Here is a 23,681-nt window from a genome sequence, read left to right on the forward strand (position 1 = left end):
AGTGGTCTAACATTTATTATAGGTTGGCGCACACACAGAATGACATGAACACATGCTTGAAATGCCATGTGGAGCAGGTCTCCACAGGCCAGTGTTACACGAGAAGTCACGAGATTAATCCACAATATAACTTGAATGGAGATTACAGATCCTTATTTCCATGGCAGACAACAGATGGACACGAATCAGATGAAGACAAGAGTTAAGGCGTCGGTCGTTAGTGTTTGGTCTTTCACCACATTCTCCTTGAAAATGCCACTTTGAGTATAAGTTTCCTCTATTCTGATTAGTCAATGCAAATCAAGATATTTATCTGTTGGCACAAAATATAACGGCCAAAAAGGTCAGAGGTCCAGATCTGAAAGGAAGAAGCTGTAAAATGCTACATTTATATTTATAATCTAACTATATATATATATCTGTTCCCTTGTATATTTGCAGTGCAGAATGTCATTAAACAGGTAGAAAGAGGAAATCTTACAGCTGAACACTAGAGAGGTATAACATCCAAGTTTTAGACGAGTTATTCTGCGTCGAAGTTCGTGTTTGATTATCCTATCAGCACCTCCGAGTGTGTGACTACTACAGTTAACAAACTGCACATGAAAGTATGAGCGACCTGCTCTTTATTTACCAAAGGCACTGTGTACAGAGAACTACTCAATAACTACAGGACGTTAGAGGAGACAACCCTACATTTAATAATAACCTTTAACCTTTGCAGAGTCTGGAAACAACCAAACACAAGGTGATTAATCCACTTTTTAAATGATTCTGCAATTCTTTATTTTCTCATTTAATGTATTTATAAATTGAACTGTCAGGGCAGCGTTTGGATCAGGTGTAAAAAGGTTTCATGTTGATGAAAACAGTCAGGTGTAAACCGGCGTGCGGCTCCAGTGTACAGTGTACACATGATCAGGTGATCTCCGTCAGGTTCAAATGACTGATAACTGATATTAATCAGTTCCTTAAAAAAATACTGGCCTTTTAAAATCATGGTGACGAATGTAACATATCAGCAGATGAATATTATTGTGTTTGCAGAAAGCCAGCAGTGTTTACAGCAACGTTTCCAGCGAGTAGAATAGTTGCATGAACACATCTTCGGGATCTTTAACATTCGATTATAAAAGAAAAACAAGAAATTTGCTGATACAAAACAAACCAGAAGTTTCGTGTTTATTCACAGGAAATAAAGATAAAGGTGCGACTGATGTCATTTCCTATTTGTGGGCGGCAACATAACATTTCAGGTCACAGATGGTCAGAAGTGGTTTAATATTTCATGGTGTGATTTATCAAAGTAAAACGTCATCAGTAACAAAGTAACATATGAAGTGTAAGTCTAAAACAGGCAACAACAAAAGGCTCATTTGAAGAGTGATTGAATCCCTCTGAGGTGCTGCCACCTAGAGGTTTAAACTGGTTGCACAATGTGTCCTCACAGGTCTGCCTTCACCTTGCTTTCAACAGCTCAATCCCAATCTCCTCACTCACAGACGAGCAGACTTGGTCCCACTGTCAAATTGTCAAATGCGTAAGTTTGGTGATGCACACTTTGCAGAATGCTTCCTGTCTAAGAGTCAGCAGATCTGCAGGCTTTCCTGTGGGACTTGCAGATACTTCACTGGTGATGGATGCAGGCCGCTTGGGTCCAGGGAGGAGACTGGGATTGGGCCTTTGGTGAAATTATTGTAACAGACAGAAGCATGTACACGTTGCAGCAGCAAGGAGAGTCATTGGTCCAACCACTCCACTTTACATCTACTAAACCGAACACCACCCGAGCACAAACGCCACGTGATGTGCGGCGTTTACCACCCAATCACATGCTTAACTTTCAACTTAACGAGCCCCGGGCTGACTGAACGTAACATTAAACTCCTGCCTTAGCTTCAGAGATATGGGTGTGGCATCTTTCAACCCACAGAGGTGCAGGGTTACTCTTTAAAGATATAAAATATTTACATATAGAAGAAAACCTAACAAACCAAAGTCTAGACGTGAGGAGGAAGAGAAGAGGCAGAATGATTTAAAGCTGAGACCCTGAACGTCTAACCTCTGCTACATGAGTGACACAGAAATGATCGGGGAGCCTGGCAGCCGTTCAGAGCGTCTCTTAAGGCTAATCTTGTCTGAGTATGGCTTTGGGTTATGAGTTTTTTTTATTTCCGCCTATGTGTCCAAAAAAATGCGACAAAAGTGAAGAGTAAACACGACTGTTAGTAGAAGCAGACGTTATAAGAACAGGGAACGATATCTAAACATCATCCATCTAAAACACGGAGATATCACTCGGACGTGAATCCAACTGAAGCCAAACCGCTGTCCTGAAGGTTTGGGCACTTGTGTGGTGAACAGGCACTGCACATCAGAACGACAAGACAGGCGACAAGACGACATACGGCGAGGTAACGGTTAGCATACGTGTATTGTAACGTACTGTAAATCTTACAATCACAGTGGGTGAAGATCTGGTGAGCAATTAGTTAAACAGCCGTTTGGTAATCCATAAAGTTCTCTGAGTTTTAGATACTAATCTATAGGACATAAAGAGTTTTACAAGCAAGGGGGGGAATAGAAGCTGCCTAATCCACGCTGTGCTCAGACTGCGGCGCACTGCTTCACTAACTGCGCTCTGAGCGTCAGACGATACACGGCTTTAAAGAAGAGCTGGGACACTTTGCTCTCAATGTCAACAACTGTGAGAACATCAGTCACATGTGTCCTTCATGTTTTGGACTCACTCTGGCTGTGGTGTTTCTCCTTTAATAATCAATCATATTAAAATAGACCCTCTCTGCTTTCTGTCCCTGAACTCAAATTCTCTCTTTTGGATGTAGGACTGAAACTGAACAGGACTGCAGCATATAATTCTGGCTAACTAGTGCAGTGTGATCAAAATCTAAAAGCAAACACAACACAAAATACACACAGTCTGGTCCTTCAGAATTTAAGGCCCCAGCTTTGTTTTCCTTTAGAAAATTAAAAACCTCTTAAAAATATAAAAAACCTTTCAGTTGGCGTCAAGTTTTCCTGGTCGAAGGCAGTTTGCATATGGGGTCAGAGGCTGAAAAAACATATCTTCATGCTTGAGGCAGATATATGTCGAAGGATTCAGAGAAACGAGTCTGTGGGCCGAGTCATCACATGGCTGTTTGGCACTGCGGGTTGACCATCTTCTGCAGCAGAGGGATCTGTGGGATCAGAGGACGGGAGGATTAGCTGGTGTTAACACAAAACAACATGAGGGCCGAGCTCACAGGGCCGTCACAGTCTGAGAATACAGCTGCATGTTATATCTCTTTATCACAGCATGTAGAGGCATTGAATGAACAAGATAAAACTGATGGCTGCTGAGCAGCGACACTGATATTTTTCACACTCTTTAACTTCAGCACCCCCGATGGTCACTCACGGGTGTCACTGCACTGATGAGGCTTCCTGCACTTTAGGAGAACGTAATAATGCCATCACATTTTGCAGAATAATGTAATAATGTGCGTGTGTGGACGGAGTCTAACAGTGCGTTTTAATGCTGCAGCTATTGAATATACTATTTCAACAAAAAAACATATCACTCATTACACTGTGTTGTCTACGAAGTGTGCTCTGAAGATTGCAGTCATTGGACTACAAGGAACAAAGTACAGAACCCTCTGTGATGACAGAGGAGAAGGGTGATAGACATGAAGGTGACTTTAGGCTGCAGGCTGCTCCGACGCTCTCTGCTCTGGTAAAAATGGTCGGTACAGCTAACTGTCCACTTTTTAACCACAAGCTGAAAATGTTACAAATGACGTCTATGAGCTAGTTCAGGCGGGCAACTCGAGCTGCACTCATTTAACACTTGACCTGCGTCACTCTCCACAGTCACCTGACAAACACTTTGTCGTCTCTTTAAGCTGCAGGATTCCCGCTCTCTCCCTCTGCCCTGCGCCAGCCTGCACTCATACTTTCCTTACCTTATATGCTTAAAAGATTGTTTGCACGTAATATTACTCTTTAAAATGATCGCATTTGCTGGACAACAATGTGCTTGGTGTGATGTTAGACAAAGAGAAGTTTTTAACTGTTTTAAGGTTTGAGCATTTTTTATTGGCAACATTATTTGGTTTGTTACAGACGAAGAAAATAAGTTTGACTCTACGTTTGTTATAATGAACATATTGTTATGCTTTGTTAAAGGCCTCTGGAACCGCCGTAAGAAAGTGTGTGTGTGTGTGTGTGTGCGCGCGTGTAAGCAGGAAGCAGCTGGAGCTGCACAGGAAGTCACACAGACACATGCCAGCTGTGGTCCTGACGCGTTCTTGAGACGTGCATGTGCGCAAGAACGGACTGTTCAAAGGTCCGTTCACGCGCGTGCTGCACAGGGACGGGATGGTGAGGTACTTTCCTTACAGTATAAAAGCAGCCATCTCGTGCTGCTGCTCGCAAGTCTTCTCACAAAACTCCAACCAGATCTCAAATGGCTTGTGAAGTCATACAGAGAGTTTTTTTAAACAAACTCAAAGTGTTGGGATTATGACTGCTATGTTATTAACTATGGAGATACAAAATCACATGGTACAGGAGCCTCTGGGACACTGACTCCTTTAAACACATCCAGGTGGTTCGCTGAGGGAACGTGTGAAGCACTGATATACGTGTGGAGCACAGTTGTGAAGCTCAGGAGTTTATTAGACAAACTGGCAGCTGGAACAACAAATGCTTGTCTGAGATGGCTCGAGAAACAAAACAACAGGAACCTACATGAGGGAACTAAACCTTCAGTTTAGAGCCAATTTAATCTCTTTTATAGTTTTGTCCTTTTGAGTCTAAATTGGCATGGACGCATCTGACTTCATTAAAACCCTTTAAAACTTTTAAGGGAGATTCTGGTTGTCAGTTTCTGTGAGTTGCTCACACAAGGACACATGAAGAGTTTTCTTCAAAGATCCTCGTGGCGCCCCCGAAGGTAAGCTCAAGCACATCCACACTACAGCTACACGACTGACCTTAGGGCACATATAGACACACGTACATCAGGTAGAGAGTCTGTCAGGGCCCCTCCCCGGGCCGGGGCCTGGTTAAAGTTTATAACTGCTAGGCTTTGTGAGGATCGGGACCCTTACAGGTTCTTCAGACGGGGAGAAGAGATAGCTGTAGGTTTTGGTGTTCCCCTTAGTGACCCTCTTTAGCTGGGGAGGTACAAAGAGAGACTCCTACGGGGGCTCAGTACTAGACAACAAAATTAAGTGAGTAGTAAAAAGTTTGTCAGGGAGTCGGGAGACCTACAGAAGCCAGTGGGAGAGAATCACAGGGGAGCCTAACTCCGCCTCTCCCACTTCCTGTGTCCTCAAAGCTCACGAGTGTCTCAGGCTGAGGATGAGGCCAGTGAGCGAGGAGCGGTCACCAGGGGACCCACGGTGGTAACCGGACAGGGGGATAAAGAAACTAGCCGAGATTGATGTTAAGATTTAAAGTAATAAATAGTTATTGATTATCTGATAGAGGTAAAGTTAAAATTTGTCTTTAAAGTTAGAGATTAAAATTAAGATTCAAGGTAAAAGTGTTACGACTCTTTTGATTGCCATAGATTAAATGTAATCTAATTATGTTATTTAATATTGATTATTGATTAAAATTGGGATCTGAAAATCAATCATTCCTCGAAGGCTCAGGGCCCGCTAGCACAGTCCCGTCGCTCTGTGAGTACCACAGGCGGCAGATTAATGAACGCTCCGTCACTAGCAGGACAGTGTTGGATACGACACCCCGAGGGCAGCCTGTTTGATCTCTTGTTGTCGTAGCAACACTCGCTGCACGTGAGCTGTCTGACTGAAGTTTGGTGTTTTTACAACACAGATGATAAAGAAGGGAATAATGTGTGTCTTAAAGGCAAAGCCTGTGACTCTAGTCGGTATATGAAGAAGTTGTAGGAACAAAATGAAAACTGAATGTGGTTCCATAGACGATTCTGGTACCGTCCTATTAAACTATATTGTTCCTGCTTACACTGAAGGTGACATGAAGAAAGTTTCAGCCACTTGGGGGCAGCTGAACAAGCTGAAAACACATCAGTGACTTACTATAACCTAATAAAGTTGTTATGGTGACCGTGTTAGCAAACAGTCCCATATTCACACAATAACAGCTGTTATATGTGGGTCATATGTGGCCAGTAAAAGTCTCCACGTGGCTCCTCAGGCTGCTCCCGGACTGTATTCATGCTGCTGTTTTGGAAAGTCCCTGAAGACTGAATGATGCACCAGCAGCACGGAGGCTGGCAAGGTGGAGAGCTGCTGAGTGCTGGCGGGTGTTGGTGCTCGATTAAGAGCCTTCCAGTCTGTTGTAGTAAACTTTCCAATGGTAATTTCATTTTAGCTAATACATGGATCCACAGCAGAGTTATGAAGCTGCTTTGTGTTTTAGTTTTTTTGTTGAAGATGTTCAAATCAATCAAATGTCCCAGCAATCATAAACCAAGAATGCACCAACCGTTGGTAAAATATAAACATGTCAAATCACATCATGTGTCTGATGAACTATAGGAGGTGTTGTGGAGGACGGTGCCGCTCTTACCTTGGTCAGATCCACCCCGGTGAGGGCGTTGACGGACACGGGGAGCTCAGCTAATAGACGGTTCACCTCTCCAGTCACACGGCTGCCTTCTCCGCTCAGGATGACGATCTCATTGGTTTTGGCCAGCGGTGCAGCCACCTTACCGGCAATCTGTGAGAGCACAGAGAGCGTCTGTTGGTTATCTCACTGACAAAACATGAACTTAGAATCTTTATCTGAGAAGAAGAAAATATATTCTGGGTCCTCTGATTTGTCTTTGTGTGCAACACTTTAACCATGTTGAAGAATCATAGGGGAACAGCATTACACCCAATAAGACAAAATAAGCGTCTGAGAGGGAGGAGGGACGGCTCATTGTTTATGAAACACCTGTGAACCTGCCAGGCGTGTTATGCAACTACACTGTTTTGAGGTCAGGACAACAGAAGATCACTTATCTTCCTGTAAGGCGTCTTGTTTACAGGACATGACACCTGTGTCATGGAGTTATGTGTGTCTTTATCTCTTGTTCTCTGGTTGATATAATTAAATAAAGTTTATCCTCTGTAGCCGCTCTCCCCCTGGTGAAAAACCCTGCTAACACTCGGCTTTTTTGCTTTATGGGAAAGGTTACAATCAGCATTCAGACCCGGGTCACATGACTCTGCGGCAGACCCGGGTAATCCGTCGGTAACTTCTGAGACTCCTCGTCATCTCAGCTACAAACTCCGCCCGTCTCCGTCCGAGCAGCGCCTGAACATCATTCTTCATTTGTCGGCGCAGAGTTTGATAAACAGACTGACTAATAGATAAAATAAAGACCTAACCACCGTAACATCTTCACCGGTTATTAACCCTGTCTCCGGCGGGTTTTTGACGTCAGGCGGTGACGCGGCAGAAAAGAGACCGACAGGAGGTTACTTCACTGGCAGTGGAAAAAGAGACAATCGGCATCTATAAGCGGGGTATGTGTTGTTTTGCCCCTTCCCATCTCCCCTTTTTGTACCGTTCAGTTTTCACAGACAGATCACATGGTGACGTTGTTTTTCCTATCTAAATAAAACACTGTTGTAGCCCAGATAATTCAATGATTTGATGGTGACTAGTTGGCTGATGTTTGACAATAGAAATATAGTTTTAATAATGTCTATGATTCCTTTTTACAGAATGTGTTGAATTGTTTGCAAGACAACTTTGGTGCCAACCCTCCAGACATAAAGACACTAGATATGAGAACAATGAAACCACACGTGTATAAATGTAAACCACAGACCTTGGGCAGAGCCTCCAGGACCAGAGCTGTCTTGGCAGCGTCTCCGTACTGCTGGTAGGCTTCAGCTTTCAGCCTCATCTTCTCAGCCTCCGCCTTTCCCACGGCTTCGATGGATGCGGCCTCTGCCTCACCGATGAAGCGGATCTTCTCAGCCTCTGCCTGTGCTGTCAGCACCTTCTTTGTCCTGGTGAAGATTAGAGAAGTGTTAAAAGGGACTCTTAAGTTTGTATTTTGATTAGAAGTCTGTCATGTTCTGCTGCATTATTTTATATTTCATAGACATAATCTATGAATATAGAAGTTTGAATATCACAGAAAAGGTAAGCCTTGTTGCAACAAAGTGTACACTGAAAATGCAGTTTAGTTTTACTTCCTTGTTTATTGTACTGACGTAAAGAAACTGTAAGACATCAGAAACTCTTATTAACGTCAAAGTGTCTGGTCCAGAAAAACTAGTTTACACGTAGATCAGAGGAATCGTGTTAAACATGCTGTTACTGTTTGGGGGGCCTGTTTAGCTCAGTGGTTAAATCGCGCGGCCCACACACAGAGGCCACACTCCTCAGTGCGCTGGGCTCGACTCCCGCCCTCTGGCCTTTGCCGCGTGTCACTTATCACATTGTTTTCAATCTGGCAGCAAGTTTAATGATGCTGTAGTAGGGACTCATTTTGTTCAGTGGCGTGCCAACAGGATCTTTGGATGAGTAAACCACTTCATTTATGGCGCAGGGGGTGTAACATTATATCCTGTATTGGTTGGTTGTTGCTGCATAGTTTCACATTTTTCACAACATGACGTTGAATAAATGTTTACAACTTCAAATAAGGACAATGGCACTTGCGGCGCTTGCAAGAGAAACGTGAAATGACCACCCATATTAAGCATGTAGGGGGACTAATGATGAAGCACTCAGTGTGGAGCTACTCACTTCTGTCCCTCAGCCAGCTGCTGCATCTTGTAGGCTTCAGCCTCGGCGGGTCTCTTCACAGTGGCGATGAGCTCCTTGTCAGTACGATCGATCTCCTTCTCCTCAATAGTGATCTGCTTCTTCCTCTGCACCACCTCGATCTCGATCTCCTCCAGACGGATCTTCTGCTGCTCTTTGGCCGCCTGCAGCTCGTACGCCAGCTGAGCCTCTGCTTTCTGGAGAGGCAGCAGAATGTGTTTATACTTCACTCTCATGTTTGATTGTTAACAATACTCAATCTAAGATATAATGCTCTGTACCTTTGTGTTCACTTCCTGATTAAAGGAAGCCTTCTGCATCTCCAGCTCTCGTTTGGAGTCGGCCATTTTTGTGTCAGCTAAGAACTTAACGTCCATCATTTCTCTCTTACACTCAGCTTCCTGGAAAAGACAGTGTGCAAAAAAACAACAACAGGGAGATGTATTAGGAGCGGTTTGTTGGTTTCCGAATGTGAAAGCCATTAGCAAATAGCTATTAGCCATCAGATAACGGATGTTTTTTAATTGCTAGTCTTACCCTGATGCCAGCATCTCTCTCGGCCTCTGCCACTCCGATGTCAGCATCCCTCTGTACGGCAGCGGTCTGCGTCTTACCCAGTGAGCTCAGGTACTCCACTTTATCATACACATCCTGTCAGGGATAACACAGAGCTAAGTTATTAAATTATTCCAAATCACATTAGAAACAGGAAACAGGGAGTTCAGGAGATGAATGCAGAGTAAAGTGAAGTTAACGTCCCACACCTTGATGGTGAAGCTGAGGATCTCGATGCCCATGCGGCCGACATCAGGTGCTGCCACCTCTCGCACCAGAGTGGCAAATTTGTCTCTGTCCTGGTAAATCTGCTCAACAGTCAGGGTGCCTGAAGAGGAGACAGAGGTCAGTGCCTTCCTGTTCAAACTGTTTCTCACAGTCATTATTTTACTGTAACTGGGCACAGTGACAGAGATGGGAAATAACCTGTGACATTGACAGATATATGACTGTTACCCTGTGCTATCAACTGATATAACACAGTTATGATTCAGGCAACAGATGCTGATGTTGATGAACACCTCTTCTTATGACACAGAGGAAGTTATACATTATTATCTGAATAAATAGAAGCAGTGCCATTGTGTTTGACATCAGCTATAGTCTGACGGCGATACAGCCTCTGGGAACAACGGCGAACATGCCGGGCGTGCAGCCGGCGGTTAGCGATAAACGACTTTCACTTAAGACTTCCTTTTCCGCGTGCTGCATCGTTTACAGGAAAAGAACCCGTTCTTCCTGTGATTGACTTTAATAACGGGTCTTTAGTTTGCCGAAATAACAACATCATGATGCAGATGAATAAGAAGTAAAGATGAAGCTTTGTCAGGTCATCAAGAGGAGAAGAAAACTCGGATCCATCATGTCTGATGCATTCGAGGAAGTCGGGAAATTTTAACGGCTTTCGTGACACAGCATCAGGGAATTAATCTCAAGTTGAATTTTAGATCTAGAGCAGATTGTTAGCTGTTAGCTATTAGCATGCAGATGTCTGTTTATAGAGGTTAATAAGAAGCTGAATCGTTGTCAGATAGCTGCTGATGGAGCTGTGATGTCATCACGGTGGATTATGTTCCGCCTGCGTTTGCTCTCCTCACAGACTGTTCTTCCTGCATACGCCACAGCCTGCTGATACGTGATTGGTCATTACTCGGACTGCGAGCGTACTACAAACAGAAACCAGAACATTTGCCATCTCTAAAATGTGCGTCCCTGCCTACAGATGCTACAGTTCTATGTAAACAGACATTGTGTTCAATATAATGTCCAGTTTATCTTCTTTGTCATTCTGTCTCCCTGTGCTCTCTTTGATCAAACTGACCTTTCCTTGTTCTTTGATCAAACTGACCTTTCCTTGTTCTTGCCTGCAATAAGACTCACCAAGATTATTTTATTGTTATGCATGCGACACGTCAACATCGGCTCTGTTATATCAAACGGAGCACATTATGTGTTCAAGTCGATCAAATTTTACCAGAATAGAAATGAAACGGGCAAACTGAGTCAGTAACTACACCTGCTCTTGGCTGTTTGGAAGTTTAATCAATCAACAACAACCTTTCTGGTAAAACTACATGTCACTAAGTTTTAATACTGAACAAAATAACAAATAACAAAGCCACAAATTCAACCAAAGTTTTGAAACCAGAATCCTAAAAATGAGCCATTTTACAAACTTTTGGTTGCAAAAAGTGATCATGTTGTGATCCTGTCACCAGGTCTTGGCTGATGTTTTGACTCAAAGATGTTATAATAAAGAAAAGAAGAATCTGGTGGAGCTATTTTGTCTCCTCTCCCTCAATCCCTGTTCTTCTTTGTTTTTCTAAAACAACAGGAAAGATTTAAAAACAAAGACTGTCTGCATTATTGAAAAAAATATATCATGTCATGAGGATGCAGTTTAGAGAGACCACCCACCAAGGATGGCACGCAGGTGACCCTCGAGGGTCTGCAGGATGACACTCTTGATCTCAACGACTGACTTCCCCAGGAACTGTTCGCAGGCGTAACCCAGCAACTCATTCTCTGTCATCACCTTCACCTGGTGCCAACGAGGACAAACAACGTCAGCTGAACACACAACCACAACCACAAACACAGGCACTAATACAAATACAGGCACATGTGGGTGTGGCACAGGTGAAAACATGACATGTACTAGCTAGTGTTGTATCATTAAACATTCATTTCCATATGTAGTAAACGTACAAAAGAAAGCATGTAAATGAGAAACAAACACAATAATAGAATTTCAGAAGAGTCTGCAATGCATCAGTGAGAGGAATGCATTAATGCTTATTTGTTTCAGAGTGCTGCAAAATTATAGCTATGCATCACCTAAAATCAGCTAACACTGGGATGAACTGCTTCAGCTCTTTAAACAGACAAAAGGACTGTTGGTACATCCATGTCCCCTGGCAGCACAGCAGGTGCTGGGTATGTTGTCAGGATTGGGGTCAGGGCTGATCAGCCCAAGTGTAATCCTCTGTAGAGCCACGCTGAGTGACAAAACAAGGGTTTGGTAAATATTAGCCAATATCGACAAAGCGATGTTTAAACACGGGGTGTCATGCTTTATCATTTAAGACATTTATATAATGTCACAATGTTGGATGTTCAGACTAAACGCGGGTGAAGTTTCAGTCTGTATTTAAAGTCTGTCGGAGTAATCCTCAGGCTGCTCAGTCTGCTGTGAATGCCAGCTTTCACAGGTTTTTCTACACGCTGCACTTTGTGATGTCACAAAGTGCAGCCTCAGCAGGCTTCAGAGAGCTGGCCAATCAGAAGAAAGTGGGCTTGTAGGGGCGGGGTTTCTTAAAAGGGACAGAGCTGACTGAGTGGTTTCAGGCAGAGGCTGTATGAGCGCCTGCACAGAGCAGCAGAGTGAGAAACATGATCTGCTAAGCTACTCCACAGGTATCAATACCTCACCTTTAAGTCTAGCCCACAAAGTGTGTCACACAGTTTATTAAGTGAATAACAAGTGTTGGTTAGTCACGTGTTATTGACCGATTACAAAAGTCCGGTATTGTATGTGTGCAAGAACTTTGATTCATTTAGATTGAATTCAAAGGCTTTATTGGCATTACAGTTTCAGATCTAAATTAGAGTTATGCATTTGATGCAAACATATGTTTGACCCCAACCTGTTTGTTTAGTGCTCATAATGGCAGCCGAAGCATGTGCTTCTAATGAAAATGCTGCACTTCTATGTACATAAGATTGTGTTCTCCTGAGAAACTCTTCTTTCACTTGATTATTACCCTGAAAACATCTGAACTAGATTCATAGTAATGCAGTCCTAATCACATTTCAGCAATCAATTATATGTTTCTGTAACAGGGTGCAAAAAAAAGAATGGGAAAAAATACAGTTGAGGGAATTCAATCAGGGAAAAATCATCAGTGGGAAAATTTACAGTAAAATTAAACGAGAGAAAATCAATGGCAATGACCTGAGGTTTACACAGTAACACAATAATCAACACGAGCAGTCAGGGACAGGAACAGAGGTCACTCTGCAGTCAACAAATTAAAAAATGGAGTCAGACAGAAGAAGGTTGAACTCCACTGGAGCTGTAAGGAAAGAGAGAGTGAGCTGGGTCCTTAGGCGAGAGGTCTGCACATGGTTCTGTTTTGCAACATGCACTCATACCACGAATGAGGGCAACACAAAGTTAGGGAGGATGATTGTCATTCCAAGGAAACACATGTCTGAAAACAAAAAAGGCTGCAAGCCAGCCGCACAACCACACACAGGTCAGTTCAGACAGACAGCAGGGGGAGCCGTGCTGCGGCCGACACTCCAATAAAGACTTGTGCGCAACTGCAATCTCTCCCCCGCTACTCCTTAGCTCCCACCCCCACGTTCCCACCCCTCATCCCCTTTGTGACACCACCCTTCCTCCTGCCTCCTCCAAACCCACAGCTCCTTCACGAGACACACAAAACAGGAAATTTAAAAAGGAATGGCATCCAAAGTTTTCCTGAAAACTATTTCCTTCAGTTTCTCCTCAAAGCCCAGCATATCTTTACAATGTGAGACATTTGACAAAAAGAACTTCCATTAAAAGACGCTTTGCAAAGTGATATAAAAGTGGAAGACTGATTTATATTCAGTTGGCAGAGTGAAGGTAAAACACTGTCTCAGATTAACATTCAGCTCTGGGTGCCTTCCCTCAGTCTAAACGTATGTGTCCCTTTAATTTAACAAGGACACACAACTCCTGTTGCCACGGGACACACGCTCCACAATGGCCCCTGCTTAGGTTGGACCAATCAAACGGTGGCATGACGAGCCTCTCTGTGAAGTGAACTGTGTGAGAGTGAGGGGCTGTTCAGCTCCAAACAGTGGGCTCATTGTCTGCATGCATGTAGGAAAACACAGAGGAGAGGAACATCGGCATGTCTGCGGCTCAAACACAGAACTGATGATGAGGCACCTTCCTTCAAACACACAACGAAAAAACTGGCATGCGGTCAAAAAGGGAACTGAGTAAGAGGAGAACACTACTTGCAAACAGAAACACAGAAGATAAAAGTACTTTACAAGTTCTTAAAGAGAAAATCCACCAGAAAATTAATATTTCACTTTTACTGCACTGGTTTACAACAGTCACTTACAACTGACCGAAGGGGGTAACACAGCGCTGACTTAGATACCCGCAACACGAGTTTAAATTTAAATGACCCTCCTTTGACATTAACAGAACCACTGCAACACTAACACGTGTATTTCACATGATCCGGCTGTACATTGCTTCAATTACAGCATCACTTTTACTTCCTTTCATTCACTTAGAGAGATTTCCGATGGAAAGGTTCACATTCTCTCATTTCTTGGGTTTCCAGTATGTTTTCCCTCTATAATCCACATACAGAGCAGGTCAGTGTTAGCAGAGGGGTTTTAGATGGAATGCAGAGAAGATATTTTAAAAATATGGCTCCAATTTCGTTCCGGTATCGCTCAAAATATAAATATATGAAGCACTCCCCCGAATGCATGCATCCAAATTCATATCAACTCATGTCGACCCGGCCCCGTTTGTCTAAAAGGGGGTTTAGGGGCTCCGCACGGGGAGTTTCATCGATGAGAAGTCAAGAGTACAAACTGCTTCTGTAAGTTGGTTGATTAAGACAATAATAAAAAGAGATGACTACACTTTTTAAAAGTGGGTTTTAGATAAATTGCAGTTACTCACAATGATGACAACTCACGTCCATCAGCTTTGTAGTGAAACTTGAATATTACTGGGAATCAACCTGGACACTGTAGCGTCAGACGAACGTGTGTGACACGTAAGCGTCATCCCAGCTTCTATTTTGCGACTACAGCAAAAACGAGCCTCAGAGTTAGCCAGTGGTAGTTGTGATACCTGGCCATAAATAGGGGTGGCAGTGACACAAAAAAGTGTGCAGTCTGCCGGAAACAGCAGAAGAAGAACTTTGCAACTGACCTATAGGCCCAATCCCAAATCAGCCTCTACTCACTACAACTGTACTACAAGTGTCACTCCAAATCACGCTACACTCACAGCTGGGGCACTTCTAATGAAGGGGGTATAAATGATTATGGGCCGCCCTCCCCACTCTACCGGAAAAAGGAAGCAGCTGTAACCATGGCAACGGGCAGACGCCCTGTTTGCACGGCTGTTATGCTGTTCTACCGTTTGCGGGGTGAGGATAGCTGTCCCTGTAAACACAGAACATCTAAAACCATGATGGTGAGATATTCATTTATTTTGATGAAGGCTATGCATGCACACAGGCAAATCAAGCAACCTTAGAGACAAAGTTATTGTCTCCTCTTTTTTCTTTTTTCTTTGATATATTTATATTTCCTGGTTGCACATGCAGCTGTCCAGGAATATGCCCGTGCTGCAGCTTGACTGTCTTTTCCATTCACCAACAACCAGAGTCCAACTCTCACAACTGAAAATCTCTCGTGGTCAAACGAGACTTCAGAGTAAACAAACATGGCGGACGACGGGCAGGAAGAATTGGCGATGATAGTTTTTGGCCTTTTTACTGAAAATTCATGAAGAAAAAAGAACAAACGGTGGATGAAGTGGTGGAGACGGCGTGAACACGGGCGGGACATGTTACTTTAGCTCGGCTGTCATCGGGGCTCCCCCCACACAACAGGATAACAGATTTGGAATCGGTGCGGCCACGACGGCCTTCCGAGCAGATCAGGGGAAGTAAACTCACTCTTATCATCCCTCACACCTCAGGAACATCTGGAGAGATCATCTTCAGATCCATTAAAAAATCGTGACTTTGCTTACGATTGTCAGAAGGGGGGAATCAGGTCCAAAATTGGCCCAATTATCTTACAGTGTGTACCCTGCTTTAGTCTGCATCACCAGGTAACCCAGCCAGTTTCGTGCAGACTGAAGAATGATGGTAAGTTTTTATCTCACCAGTCAGTTCCCTGTTCCAAAAACGGCAGAGAGCAGAGGGTGTGCAATGGAGACGGCTTTATCCATGTTGCTTCAACTTTGTTTTTGTGTTTTCGCAACAAACAACCTCTGTCAGCACCAGAAACATGTCGGAGAAAACACACAGGAAGCCCAAGCACAGTTTCTGAACATCCTGTGGTGTATCTGTAAGCTGAGAAGTGGTTTGTGAATCTACATCCATCTACATCCAACAACTTTATCGTGTACGTGTTGTTATCCAAATGATTGTTGAGCCGATATTTAGTGAATTATATCTTAAGGTGGATTTTCTTTTTAACATCTTAAAGGTGTCAAGCTTAAAACATATTTTGGCACAGAATCAAACAGAACTCACAATAAAAAAACTAAACACTGAAATTCACATCAGGCTCGACACAGACCCCTCCTCCTGTCACACTGACACCAAGCTCAGACTGAAAATAACAGCGTGTCAACAAAACACAAGGGGCCGCAGTGGTGTGGGTGTACAGGTAACAGTGAGACGATGACATACGGATCAGGAGGACCAGTTTGAAGGCTTAACAGACAAAAAGAGTCGCTTTGAAAGGAATAAGGGGCCTGTGTGCTGCCGTCAGTGTGAATGCAGGCTTGGTCAGATGGGTTGAAATGTGTATTGTGGTGTGTATTCATGCAAACAACATCTAACTCAGTGTAAGAATCAAAACTACAGGTGTGCATCTTCACTAGAGTCCTCTGTGTGAAATCCCACCTGTGCTGTGATCATGGGGGGAGGGGGGAGTGATGCCAAAGAAAAGGAAGGAGGTAAGAAAGGGGTGCGTGTGGGGGTGTAAGTGGAGTCTGAACTGGCATTCCCAGGAAAGTGTGGTGATTTACCTGAGCCACCCCAGTGACAGTTATAGCTACACCCTCCGCTGTCTCTACATCCTCACACTTGGGCTGCAGGGTCATAATCTCAAGCGTTATCCTGTGAAGAATGTGAAACAAAATATAAAATAAAAATTGACAAAGCAAATGAAGGGAAGGGCCAAGAACACAAGGAAAGAAACAGGACAAAGTGAAACCATTCACCCAAGGACTCCAGATCACGGACAACGGAGCAAAATGAGACGTAGCAGAATTTAGGTTTTTCTCTGAATTTGATTCAAATATTCAGATTTGTTTTTCCAATTGGGCTCAAATTCTTATTTTTAAAGCCTTCATTTATTGACCCCGTTGCAATAGGTGACTCAGAGTTCAGCTTTATGACGAAGCCCGAGTGAGTGACAGCCGAGTGTCTCCCTTCCACTGCCGAAGAAAAAAAGCCATGAAGGTGAGAACAACAAACACACAAAGACGTTAGCTTGTTAGTTGAACAGTCCTCCTGCGTCTTCTTTTGATCTCGAGCACCAGCCACTGCTTGCTTTTGTTTTGTGGGGGTCTTTTGAGATGCATTACCTGAGCCACCCCTGTCACATCCAGGGGAACACCCTCCGAGGTTTCGATATTCTCACAGCGACAGAGGATGGTCATAACCTCCAGAGACATTCTACGCAGGCGGGCAGGCAGGCGGGAATAGCAGAGGCAAAACAGTAAGTTGGACAACAGCTGTTAGGAATGTGAGTAACCAAGGTCAAGAGGAAGAGAAGAGGGGGAGGGGGTAAAGGACACAACCTGACCTCCTGTTTTTGCTGGATTTAGCTCTGAAGGCTGCTTCATGGATAATTTAACACTTCTTAAAAACCTGGAATAAAAGCAGCTTCTCTTGTGTCTGTTTAGGTAAAGTAGGCCAAAGTGCAAGATCCATACATGAACAATCAAGTCAGCGCCGACAGGATTCTCCGTCCCAGATTACATTTGTTTGAGATTTCACAGGAATGTCCTTCTTTCAAACAATCACTATGCTCTGCTTCAACTAACAGCTGGATGGCTTGTGTGAGATCGTGTTTCAGAGCAGATCTGCTTTTTCAAAGAAAAACTGACTTGGATCCATTGTTGTCGGAGTCATGGGACACTAGAGGCTGATTGCAGCAAGGCTTGGAAGGGGAGCCTCTCTGGCTAACAGCTCCACCTCCAGAGGAATTAGATCAATGAGTCACAGGCCTGGACATTAACATGATTACTGCATCACAAGCGGGAAGCCACACAGCCTCCCTCTGTTTCTATTATGCTGTCCAGCTTCTAGCTCATGCACACAGGGCTTTTAGCTGAAGAGGCCGATACTCTGGAGAGGAGTAAGATCATCCCTCCTTATTTTATCGTCCTATATGTAGAAACCAAACTGCACATGACCAAAATGCCGAGCAAAAATAGACAAGAAAGGATTCCTGGGCCGGCGTGGCTCTAAATAGGGATTTATAAATCCAGCCATGCATCAACTTTATTTGACTGCCGAGCTCTACCATTACGTCTCCTAGCGACTAAAAGACAAAGAGCAGCCATTAAAGGGAAATGGGCAAACCTGGAGGAGACACATTGGGGCTGAGATGGGGGAAGGTCGACACCAGACGAAGCAAAGCAGGTTAGCAAAGTAGAAACAAAGAGGCAGGCAGACAGCAAATAACAAATCAATCAAAACCAAGAGCTCCACAGACGAAGGTTATCATCTACGGTTCACATACGGTTGATGGGACTACTGAACACTATCTTTAACATGTTATTATAATTCTCTAACAGCTTAATGTCCGAAAAACACAATCACTAGGTTTTTAAGCGAAACATAAATATAAATTAATTAATTTATTATCATTCAGTCATGAAAAGCGGTCACTGAAAGCTGGTCACATGACAGCTCAGAGTTTCAATACAAACAAAAGCTGCTTCACTGATGTTAAATCAGGTCAAACAAACAGACCACACTGTCAGTGTTCAGCTGCAGATTAATGTCTTCATGAGGACTTCATGAGGATCAATACTTTGTGCTTTTAAGCTTTGCCAGAGAAATGTTTATATCTGATAATTAATGAAAACCTGACGCAAACTCTGTTCAGTCTTTGCTTCAACACACAACAAGAATAACATTAATTATTAGTATAGTTTTTTTATATATCAAGTGTGTTGCTTTGCTGACCTCACGAGGATATAGCAGCTGTTTGTATTCCCAGCGTTTCCCAGCGTTTGAAAGCAGCGCACAGCGGAGAGGCCCTGTGTTTATACATCTGGTAAACATTTGTTCTTAACATTGATCTAATTTTCCATTAATAACTAAAGGGTAGGATAAATGACTTTTAGGGTCTCTGCAGTTTCACAAAGCTTAACTCTCCACACGTTTAAATCATAATACTCAAAATATCAGGGAACAAAAATAAGGTAACTTTCACTTTGAACAAAAAAACCTTGTCATTCTAAATCAGGCACTTTCTAGATGTATGTCATTGTCAATAAATCCCATGTCTATGATTAAACAGTGCACTTGTTGGGAACTATTTTCAGCGTTGGATTAATACGCATATGGTGTCCTAGAGTATTTATAACACCAGGACAATGTATATGTGATTGACTCAACAGAGCTCAGTGACGATTACAGGCCCACTTTCTCTTGCATGTTATGTAAAAGAGTCTTTTGATTCTCTCCTGTAGCTGAGACCGAGAAAGAGAGAGAGCTGTGAACCTGCACATAACCTTCTCTTCAAAGCTTTCTGAGTCTGTGAGCCCGGTGCTATCTAAGACTGAACAGCCCTACAGGACACTGAAGCTTTGTCTTTGGCCTGGAGCCAGAGCAGACAGGTCTTACCTCTGGATGTCAGAGATGAGCCACCAGGCCCAGGCCCAGCCTCCCACTACATACGTCTTCTGATCTGAGCCACAGCATCCACCTTTGGAACAACACAGATGAAACAGACGTCACATGGTTATAATCAGGACTGAAAAGATTGCTGTTGCATCTGATAACAGTAAAAACTAAACCTACATACAGTCAGCCCATAAAACCCATAAACTACATTTCATAGACCTTTAAAGCTGCACATTTTCACATGAACATATGACAATGTTAAAGGGTTAGCCTTTGAAATTCACACTTAAATCATCAGCTCCTCTTATAACTCTACAGAGGTGTTTCAGCTCTTTGTTCAGCTCTCAAACTAAACATCACTGTTTTTCACTTCCACCGCTCCATAACACAAGGAAGCTGAAAAACCAGAGTACGCGACCCAACCATCATTAATCTGCAGACAGGTAGAAACAAGCTGGTGAACAAAGTGAAGTATGAGGCAACTATGGAGGCAGAGATGTCGCTCAGCAGTTGGCAGACCAAAGACAGAGGTAAGAGAGTAAAAAAAGTTGCGCGTCATAGCATCGCATCGGAAAGGGGCGGAGATTAACGTGTCGACCCAGGTTTAGTGTTCCCATCAATGCCGATCGGAGCCGAGGCGATAATTACCCGGGTCTACTGCAGAGTCATTTGAGCCTGCTCTGAATGCTGATTGTAGCCTTTCACACTTACCAAAAAAGGCTGGGTGTGAGCGGGGTTTTTTTGACCAGTGGGAAAGGGGCGTAAGATTAGGGTTGGGTGTTGATAAGGACTTCTCAAGTCGATTCAGATTCCCAAGATCCCGATTCGATTCAATTTCGGATCCAATCAATATCGATTTGGTTAATCTAAGATGTCTCCATAGTAGGTGCAGTAAACGAGTCTGGGCATGTCTCCCTTACTGTCATGTTTCGGGGGATGCACTAAGTCGTGCTGCGTTCGGGAGCGCTCAGAAACAGATCAGACATGTTTTTACACATATTTTAAAAGATCAATCTCTGGATTTATTAATCGATATTGGGTCATTCAAATGAGAATCGATTCGAATTGGAAACATTTATTTTTTAAATCCTGCCCTACTTTAGATTACATTGAAGCCTGTGTCAAGGCTGAAGCGATCTCCTCTGGCAATTCCAAAACATTCTTTGTTCTTCTTTTTAGTCCCAAGAATATGTAAAAAAGGGCCCAAGTGTAAAGAATACAGGAATTCCCCTCCAAACACGGCACTTTGGAAATCACAGTTACAATCATTTTGAAGTGAGTGTGTGATCTCTCCAGATGAGTTGGGTAATTTAGGCGACTCACACAGAGACCCTCTCACTGGCCCCAGTCTGATGTTTTAATCTGCAGTGTTTAGTGTGACATTCCCAGCTGTCACACTTAAACTGACGGACGGAGGAGGGGGAGGAGCGGGACTGTCTTTCCTAACACACACTCCCACAGCAACCTAAACAACAGCGAACTCATCGACCCAAATCTCACGCACTGTTGATGTTTAACTTCCCATCATCAGGGTTACAGAAAACTCTAGAAAGACTCTTTCTAGAGTCAGATGTTGGCAATTGAAGTCACTCTCTAACACTGCTTCTTCCAGCTCTTCATAATAATACCCTTTCCTGGTGTGACTCAACAATGGACCACAGGAAATAGTAGCATAACAATGTGCAGACCAGGAAAAGGACACAGAGTAATACCCTCAGCTTGACTACATTTAGATTGAACTACTGTGCTCGGCTGTCATGTGCCATGTTAATGAAGGAATGTGCTTTGGACAGGCTTTTACTATGAAAATCCACCCATCTCCTGCCTGCCAAAAGCAACTGGCAACTAACAGGCTGAGGTCATATAGGCATTCTTGGGCCAACACCATTTTAGCCCTGGTGGCTCCAGCCTATACTATCGGCATAATTGGGATTCCTGAGAGCATTCACTGCTCTGAGGCCCGAGGAGGGGCTGCGTGCAGATTAATGAAAGTTTACACAACCCGCAAAGATCCTGTTGTGAAGCAAGACTCCTTTCTTGAGGCAAGACTTTACACACGGCATTATTTCACGTGTTACCTTTCACAACAGGAAATCGCTGCCCCCACACTTTTTCAAACACATTTCACACTCTTGAAATCTGGATGTACAGCTCACACCAAATCACCTCTGATCCCAATCCTCAATGCAGTGACTAACACGCTCTTAAAAACACACTTATAAACTAGGGCAAGAGTTTCCAACTGAGTAAAAGGTCAGTAACTCTTAAAAAGGGAGGCCTGAGATCAGCCAGGAATCAATATAAGATCAGTGATGACTGAATGACAAACTATTGATGATTTTACATTCTCAAAAATCAGCAAAGAGATAAGAGGTACAGTTTGGCCACAGGGGGCGCCAAAATCAACACAAACCAAAGGTTCCTCACAGGAGCTTTAAACATTAGAGTTTTGAATATAAGAAAATCCACTGCCGAGGTGTGAAACCCAATCTTTGACACTAAAGGGCTGTGGGATTAAGATTAGGTTTTGTGTATCCTATGTCAGTGGTACATCAGCAGAAGACATCACTGTCCCTGTTATTTAATTAAGCTTGCTGTAGTCCTTCTGCAGCAGAGATCCACCATATCCTACCACCACCCCTCATGAACAAGACACATAATATAACAAATCATTAAAGCCAACCTATTGTACATATCAGTTCCTAAAGTGAGTTCTATAAAGGCTTTTTTATCGTGATAAAAAACAGAAGTGAATGCAATTTAATAAGCAAACGCTTGACGAAATGGGGAACCAACACCCATAAAACACCAACCACTAAAATGTAGAGAAAAGGCTTCAACACGCATTATATCGTAATTACATACCATTTAGGATAACGTTAAAGAGGGAAAACAGGTGGCTTTATCTAGAGAAAATACATCAAATATTTCTAAGAGAAACGCATTTATAGAGGATATTATGGCTTGTCTCTCAGTTGCTTATTTGACAGACTTTACGTCTTAGTTATGTTGGCCTTCTTGCAGATCATTACACTTATCAACACTTGAAAGAAATCGTAGATATTTGCGTTTTTCTGTCCTATCGGGGGCTGGACCTCTTAACAGCTTGAGTACATCAAAGGGGAAGGTTAGTTGCACGTTCCACGCAATGTTATGTAAATAAATACTGTTAAATATGATATAAATACAGAAGGTTAGGATAGTGTTAAAATTATTTCCTCGTTTTTCCCAATACAAGCACTGCATCGAGCCTCACGGGCCAGGAAGGAGCGCGAGGAGCTGAAACACATCGTCGAAAAAGCGCTAACGTTACCTGAAACCACAAGGGCCTCGTTTGGTCCAACGGTGTGGCAGTTTCCCATTTTACCGACAGAAAAAAAACGTATCCAAACCTACTCGGCGCATAAAAAGTAATTTAGCTTTTAAATACTATTTCCCCCCCGATTTTTCCCCCAGCAACTCTCAGTAATGATGTTTTTTTCAACCAACAGTCGAGCAACGGCTGCGTCAAGCTGAGCGTCATACAGGGTAGCACTTCCGCCTTTGACTTTCACAATAAAAGCAAATATTGTAAAGACGCGTTCTTGTAGTTGTTTTGTTTTTATTTTGAAGATTACATCGGCAAACTTGTGTTTTGCTTTTGCTGCAACTTGACTCAGCTGTTCGGGTACCCCTCCCCTTTATTCTGCTCCTCCTCCGAAGCAGAGGGATAAGATATTAAAAAAAAAAAATATGGGCGTGGTTGTTTAAATTTCTTCTCACGCATGTGACCTAAACAAGAATCACAGTAATTTTCCTAAGAGGTAGAGTGGTAGGCTACTCAGCTTTGTGTTTAGTGGCCTGATCACGTAGTCTGTTTCCATCGGTGTCAATCACGTGGTCGTGGATTGCTGCGATAGCAACAGTTTTGATAAACCGTTTGTGAAATTGGCACTGTTAATGCAGACGGAAGCAGCGTGATGTTTCAGTGTTGTGATATTTCTGCATACAACCCATACAGGATTTTTAAATACGAAAATCTCTCCCTCTTTTTTTGACATTATCAATGACAGCGACCATCTTTGGTTCCCTGTATTTCCACAGCTAAAACTGACCAATACAACTCTGAGGAAAGCTTGAATCGTTTTACTCATTTTTAAAAGCATAGATATGTCTGGAGATGTAATATTTCCCACTTCATAAACAGTGTAAGGTTTTAATGCAGGAAAGGTGTGGCACATCCTGCCCTCG

General features: G+C 43.2%; 1 protein-coding gene across 2 annotated transcripts; it reads right to left on the reverse strand.

Annotated features, from left to right (window-relative positions):
* LOC138596648 (flotillin-2a) lies at positions 1–22,941 on the reverse strand. 2 transcript variants are annotated; one of them, XM_069667964.1, is made up of 11 exons: positions 22,765–22,941; positions 19,452–19,533; positions 16,616–16,706; positions 11,239–11,362; positions 9,531–9,649; positions 9,304–9,417; positions 9,048–9,167; positions 8,749–8,963; positions 7,820–8,003; positions 6,568–6,717; positions 1–3,200 (listed from the first exon to the last, which is right to left on the reverse strand). In XM_069667964.1, exons 1-11 carry the CDS (start codon positions 22,811–22,813, stop codon positions 3,150–3,152), a joined length of 1,299 nt encoding a protein of 432 aa, XP_069524065.1. In that variant the 5' UTR covers positions 22,814–22,941; the 3' UTR covers positions 1–3,149. The 2 variants fall into 2 exon arrangements, with proteins under 2 accessions (XP_069524065.1, XP_069524066.1); XM_069667965.1 differs by lacking the exon at positions 16,616–16,706 and adding an exon at positions 17,177–17,267.
* Between the last annotated feature and the right edge of the window lie 740 nt (positions 22,942–23,681).

The sequence above is a fragment of the Semicossyphus pulcher genome, unplaced genomic scaffold (assembly GCF_022749685.1).
Source record: "Semicossyphus pulcher isolate SPU_LCO1_2020_fin unplaced genomic scaffold, fSemPul1.0.p SCAF_10, whole genome shotgun sequence".
In the NCBI taxonomy this organism is placed as follows: Eukaryota; Metazoa; Chordata; class Actinopteri; order Labriformes; family Labridae; genus Semicossyphus; species Semicossyphus pulcher.

Bases quoted from the DNA above. Each gene is read 5' to 3' on its own strand.
- LOC138596648 (XM_069667964.1), bottom strand. From the start codon at position 22,813: ATGGGAAACTGCCACACCGTTGGACCAAACGAGGCCCTTGTGGTTTCA. The intron at 16,707-19,451 runs GTAAGACCTGTC...CATTCTTCACAG, and splicing joins CTCATCTCTGACATCCAGAG to GATAACGCTTGAGATTATGA. The intron at 6,718-7,819 runs GTCTGTGGTTTA...GTGCTCTCACAG, and splicing joins TCCTGGAGGCTCTGCCCAAG to ATTGCCGGTAAGGTGGCTGC.